The sequence below is a fragment of the Pinus tabuliformis genome, chromosome 3_1, assembly GCF_031772625.1.
Source record: "Pinus tabuliformis cultivar Carrire ecotype Pingquan chromosome 3_1, CPIR1, whole genome shotgun sequence".
NCBI lineage: Eukaryota > Viridiplantae > Streptophyta > Pinopsida > Pinales > Pinaceae > Pinus > Pinus tabuliformis.
The window spans coordinates 221270221-221277125 of record NC_142301.1 but is presented as its reverse complement, the minus strand read 5'-3'; the positions used below and the strand labels follow the sequence as shown (position 1 = coordinate 221277125).

The following is a 6905-nucleotide window of genomic DNA, read 5'->3' as shown; positions in this document are numbered from 1 at the left end:
TTTTAGTGAAGTATTAATTATCCTTAATGAGTTTGTGGAAATGTGACTATATGACATTTAATGATTTAGTGACTTATTGAGATTTTATTTAATGATTTAGTGACTTATTGAGATTTTAAGTAGTTGATGGAGGTACTGTCATTTAGTGATATTTTATTTAATTATTTAGTGACTTATTGAGATTTTAATGTAAATAATAAGTAATGAGTTACTGGAGTAGAGTAGTAAATGACCTTTTTAGGGAAGTATTAATTGGACACATATAAAGTTATTTAGTGAGATTTTATTTAATGATTTAGTGACTTATTGAGATTTTAATGTAAATAATAAGTAATGAGTTGATGGAGGTACTGGAGTAGAGTAGTAAATGACCTTTTTAGTGAAGTATTAATTATCTTTTTAATGAAGTATTAATTATTCTTTATGGACACATATAAAGTTTTTTAAGGATTTGATGTAGTATTCCAATATTAAGACATTTAAATACATGAAAGTCTAAAAGTTTAGAGAGATTTTACTCTACCATGAGTGAGAAAAGTACTTATTTTGATTTTATATATTTTACTCTACCATGAGTGAGAAAAGTACTTATTTTGATTTTATATATTTCGATTAATAATAAGAATAATTTATATTTATTCTTAAATTTATAAATTTTTAATATTTTAAAATTTATCAAAATTATATAAATCTTTAATATTTTAAAATTTATCAAAGTTATATAAATCTTTAATATTTTAAAATTTATCAAAGTTATATAAATCTTTAATATTTTAATAGGGTAACATTTATCTTTAATCATTCTAATAATCTTGGAAGACAAGTAAAGTTAATATGAAAGTCATCATGGCCAATAGATAATATCCATCTTCATCTTACTATTACCCATGTTAAAATTTGTGTAGTTGTTAGTGTGATTGTGTTGGGACCAACATTTTGTAGACCAGATTATTCACACTCCCGCTCTGAAATCTCATCCTACATACTACCAAGAAGATCCAATATCAATGAAGGTGGAAGGTGGCGGGTGGGTTATCTCAATTTTTGACGCATTAATGTGCAGCTTTATGTATAGATTTTATTAAAGCCATAAAGAGATTACATCATAGGTTGTGAATAAGGGTCAAGATTCATAACAGCTCATAGATGCAAGGAATACAGTTATAAACTGTTTTCAGCTTCTTATTCCCGCAGCCTGCGAGTCGGACACGTTTTGTATTCTTCACCAATTCTTGGCCATGATGTTGACACTTCAAAAGTAGTAGGCATGATTTTGACACTACAAAAGTAGTTAAACTTTTGTGGTGATCTATGTGCTGTGTGCTGTAATCTTGACAGTGCTGTCTCTGTTATTCATCGTTATTGGTTGATTGATAGTTAGATGCTTCCTTCCGTTGTTTGACAACTTTTTTGATACTGCTTCACAGAAACACAGCTCAGTGCTTGCAAAATATTTTGTTGTTATCAGGGAAGAAAATGTTAGTCTTTAAATTTGGCGAGCATTCCAAGATCATAGACAGCGACCACCAGGCGATCAAGCCTCGCCATAAACTCCATGAGCAACGATGCAAAGGTCCACAGTGCTAGAGCGCTAGCAATCTCACTAGCCCTCGTTTTGTCTACTCCCCCTTCTACCTCTCCTCCTTCTGAATCATGAAATTCACTTGGCTTTTTCATTGCAGTTTCACAGTTCGATTCCACATCATTCTGGTCGTTGGGTGATGATAGTGGATTGTCAAGGGGAGAGTCATGGCTGAGTTCAAGAGAAATTATAATTCCGGGCTTGAAATTGCGTAGGAGATAGGACTGTTCTTCAATCTTGCTTTGAAGGCGCTCTGCGCTTGAGTGCACTTTTTGCAAAACCAATTTGGGTATGTTGGGCTGCTGCATAATGTCGATATTTCTTCCCAGTTCTCTAACCAGCGCTGAGGCCTCCTTGCTAGCCTCCAGGAGCTCGCTTTCAAAAGCCTTCCTTAGATTGTAGGGTGCCTGCATCACAACTACTCCAATCTCATTAGAGGAACACATAATTTATGATTGTCCTTAAACGTTCTCATTAGAGGAACACATAATTTATGATTGTCCTTAAACGTTTTCCTGCTTATGGAATAGATGTTGATAGATGTTGTAATGTGATGTTATTAAAACCTTTGTGAAATAAAAATAAAATAAAATATTTTAATTTAGATTCATTATTCACTATTTTAACTCTGGATTTGTAAGTGTTAATTCTGGATCTATAAGTGTCAAGTGTCAAATATTAAAACTCTGGATCTGTTAATTCTATCTTAACTCTGGATCTGTTAATTCTGGATCTATAAATATCAAGAGATCAAAAAATAAGTTTGCACTTTGAAAAATTGATCCCTTTTCACATATCAATCAAAAGAGTTTTTCACATATCAAAGAGTTAATCAAGAAAGTTTTTCACATATCAAAGAGAGTTAAGATGGATCTTCTTCACATATTAATCAGGAATTATTCACATATCAATCAAGAATTAAGAGGTTAAGATGAAAGAATCAATCAAGAGTTTTTCACATCTCTAAGAGTTAAGATGGATCTTCTTCACATATCAATCAAGAATTATTCACATATCAATCAAGAATTAAGAGGTTAAGATGGATCTTCTTCACATATCAATCAAGAATTATTCACATATCAATCAAGAATTAAGAGGTTCACATATCAATCAAGAATTAAGAGGTTAAGAGGTTAAGATGAAAGAATTGATCATTTTTCAGAGTTTTTCACATATCAATCAAAAGTTAAGATGGATCTTCTTCACATATCAATCAAGAATGAATTATGAATTAAGAGTTAAGATGGATCTTCTTCACATATCAATCAAGAATCAAGAGTTAAGATGGATCTTCTTCACATATCAATCAATAATTAGAATCAAGAGTTAAGATGGATCTTCTTCACATATCAATCAATAATTAAGAGAGTTAAGATGGATCTTCTTAGCATATCAATCAAGAATTCTTGGCATATCAATCAAGTATCAACATGGATCTGGATCTAAGCTAGTACAAGAATTTAAGCTAGTACAATAATTAAGATGGATCTAGACTAGTTTGTAATGGCCCAAAATAATATAAATAATATAATAATGGCCCAAAATAAATAGAATAAGTGGAAGATTAAAATAAATAGAAAAAATAATATAAATAGAATAAGTGAAGATCAACCAAGATGGATCTAGGCAGGCTGGTTTGTACTGGTCTATCTGATCTAAGCTGGTTTTTACTGGTCTAGATAGATAATGTAAGATAATGTAAATATAATAACTTAAAGAGAATAAGTAGAAGATTTTATCCACCAAATAAATAAAGTTGAAAAAACCATGGGTTAGAATTCCAATATTTTTATATATGAATGAGAGAGAGGGATTATATCAGATAAAAATAGATGATACCATAGATATATACTAATATGATACAGATAGATTTATATCAAAATATATCCAAATAAATCCAGAAATTAATAGTCTGAGAGTTTTGAATGGCAAATGAGTTGTTTGTTGTAAAATTGATGAAATTAGGTGATCCTAGATATATACCTGTATTTCAGAGTGAAGGCAACCATGGAGGGCCAGAACTTCGAATGCGCAATGACGGAGTACTGCACCCACCTTCACATATTGCGACCATGGATAGAAGAAATGCCTGAATCTCCCATGAGGAGGTTCCCACTTGGCAAAGCTGGCCTGGAAACAACACACCCATATGAAAGCATATTAGGATTTGGAGACTGAAAGATCGAAGGTCATGTAATTATGATTCACAAAGTGTGAAAAAATAGAGATTTCAATATTTGTAATGTTCAAGGATAGTAGTAAGGATATGGGTTACCATTGATTGTTCTTTTGATGAAGATTCCAATGTTGACTTGCATCTCTGGAATGCAGGTTGTCCTTCATAGTCATCCATTGCTGCAGTGTCTTGTAAATATTCCTTCACACATTCTACAGCTAGGGAGTTATTCAATATCCAAGGTGGAAATTTTGACTGTTCTTTTACAGAGAACAGATTTGAAATTGCTAAGGCGGTTCGTTTAAATTTGATTCAGTCAAGTTACTAAAAATAAATTTGGGGTTTAGGTTTATGAGAATTAATAGTTTTTGCTAAGTATTCATCTCTAACATAACCAATGTAACCTATTTAAAATTGGAAAGACTCCAATTAATTTGATCTTGATCTTGGTATCTTATAATTTATATTATTGTCTGATAAATGTATATTACAGAATAGAATATTGAGACTTATATTCCATTACAGATGATTTTTTAATAATCAATATGTTTTATATAAAATGAGTAAATGTTATAATCCTTAATAACCAATATAGATTGTTTTGGATTTACATACCTTCCAGTAAGTTTGCAACGTCGTCAAAGTTCTTAACGATTTGCTTGTGAAGTTGTTCTCCTGCCCAGCAGGGGAAGACGGTGGCGCATACTACCATGGTGACAGCACCTCCTATTAATATAGAAAAAAGTCGTTCCATCGTTGTATGTAGAGGATTTCCTACTCTGTAGGCCGAAATTATAATGAGGGAGAAAGTGAATAGAACCACTCTGAAACTGTATTCATATTCTTTCAAAGACGGCCATAGTTTCATGAAGGAAGTCATGACACCTGCAAAGTAATCACGCCAGAGATTCATTTTCCAAAGCATTTAATTCTGAGACAGTCTGTACAAGAGCTCTGCAACTGCACTACATTAATGTGTATTCAAACAGGTAGTACCAACAACAAAGATACTGAAGCCAATGATGACAGGTTGTGCCACTTTCCCAGCTGATAAAGACAGCTGTGCAATTGATAGAGCCAGAACTCCAGCTGCAATGCTCCCCAGAGCCCGGTTGAAGCCCTTGCTAAAGGTGGCACCTGTTTCATGTTAATAATTTTAATATTAAGGTAGCTACATCTAATAAATAAAACACTAGTTACTAATATATCTTTTATCTCATTATTATCCCCAGAAGGGTATTATAATATCCATTTTAATTTAGACCCATCTTCAATCTAGATATAACAAATTCAAGAGGGATCAAACCCATTAGCGCAAATAATGAAAACAATTTACATTTCAAACCCATAGTGCAAATAATGTAAACAATTTAAACTTCAATTGATTTCCAAAATTGACACTTCAATTTTATCTCTTCATGCTTAATAAACCCATTAGTGCAAATAATGAAAACAATTTACACTTCAATTTATTTCAAAAATTGACACTTCCCATTGATATCTTCATGCTTAATAAATCCATAGATCAGACATGAAAATGAATTCTAACCCATGCACTCATTCTTTCTTTCAACCAGATCATTAATCAGAATTGTTTCACAGACCTACAGTACGCTCAAACACAACTGCTACAGTGATGATCACCCATACTGCATTCGTTCCAAAGGCATCGTATGGTTTCCTGAAGAGAACCAACAGAGAAGATAATGTAATTGCAACTCCCACTTTTAAAGGGAAAGTCACTCTGCTTGGATCCTCCTTGCAGAATTCCCACAATTTTGTGCATAATCTCTGCATGACTTTCACAATAACGAGGACTTCTCTGCTGGTCTTGGTGCTGAGACAATCCTCAGAGCCTAACCCAGATAAGTCCTTAGACATTTCAATATATTGCCTTAATTCCTGCCAGATTTTAACGAAAATGGTCAGACTGTAAAAAAAAATCATCCCACAATTCTTTTATATCATCCAGTCAATCCAATCATAATCTCAGTAACCTAAAAGGCACTCTAATATTACAAACCAACAAAATCTTATAACACACACTTGAGAAGCTTGTACTTATATCAATTGAAATCCAATGTTATCTGAAAGAATTATGGAAAATCCACTACAATTTTGCAAGCCAACAAAATCTTATTATTAAAAAATTTACAAGTCTTGTACATATATCTACTAAAACCCAAAACCCAATGTGATCTGAAAATATGATAGAGCCAACAAATTCTTATAACAAATTTATAATTCTTGTACATATATCTACTAAAACCCAATTCCCATTGTGATCTGAAAATATGATAAGATCTAATAAAAATAAACAATATATATAAAGAGCTTGAAATAATACCTGTGATACAGAAAGATGAAAGGATGAGTAGAGTGTTTGTAAAAGCTTAAAAAAATACAAGTCCTGCAATTGCAATTTGAGTTGGTGCAGGTTGCAATTTATGTCCTTAGAAAACATCGATTCTACCCATCAGGACTCGAAACTGATGAAGATGGAGATGCTTATGCTGTGAAGCTATTATTAATGATAGGATTAGGATTCTGGTAAGAATCTGTTCTTTCAAATCAATAGTTTCCACCTTTATACTTTCTGTCGAGGAACTTGGTTTCTCATGGATGTCTCTCTCACAAAGATGGGAACTTATTCTAGGATTTAGCACCGACTTAAACTTTGCTCTTATTAAAGTTATCAAATGCCCATGTTGTGTGCAGGCATGCCAATTAGAAATAAGATTGAAGGTTAGAAAAATAAGATTGAAAGTAAAATTAGTGCATTACATTCTAATGCCTTATTCGACCAGTATTGCCCAAGCTTCAGTTGGCTCATCCATAAGTTATATTTGGACTTGGCATCTCAAAAGATTGCCAAATATGAAGCACAAAGTGTATATGGAATGCTACTTCCCAGTTAACAACAACACTAGACATTTTATGTTCTTGAAAGATCAGAACCTTTTATCTTGACACATAAAAGGAAAGTCATATGGAAAGGTATTGATACTGAAATAGTAAATGAAAGGTATTGATACTGAAATAGTAAATGAATGCATTGAGTTTATTTTATCATGACGCATAAAAAGCAAAGCACAGGGATATATATTGATATGAAATACTAAATGAGTGTATTGGATTTTTTAAAAG

General features: G+C 32.3%; 1 protein-coding gene across 1 annotated transcript; it reads right to left on the bottom strand.

The window, feature by feature from the left end:
* Window positions 1–1057: 1057 nt before the first annotated feature.
* LOC149186589 (aluminum-activated malate transporter 9-like) lies at window positions 1058–6241 on the bottom strand. Its single transcript, XM_089412637.1, has 7 exons — window positions 6106–6241; window positions 5363–5660; window positions 4755–4895; window positions 4374–4643; window positions 3858–3970; window positions 3566–3712; window positions 1058–1989 (listed from the first exon to the last, which is right to left on the bottom strand). The coding sequence occupies exons 1-7, from the start codon at window positions 6220–6222 to the stop codon at window positions 1480–1482; spliced, it is 1596 nt and encodes a 531-aa protein (XP_089268763.1). The 5' UTR covers window positions 6223–6241; the 3' UTR covers window positions 1058–1479.
* Between the last annotated feature and the right edge of the window lie 664 nt (window positions 6242–6905).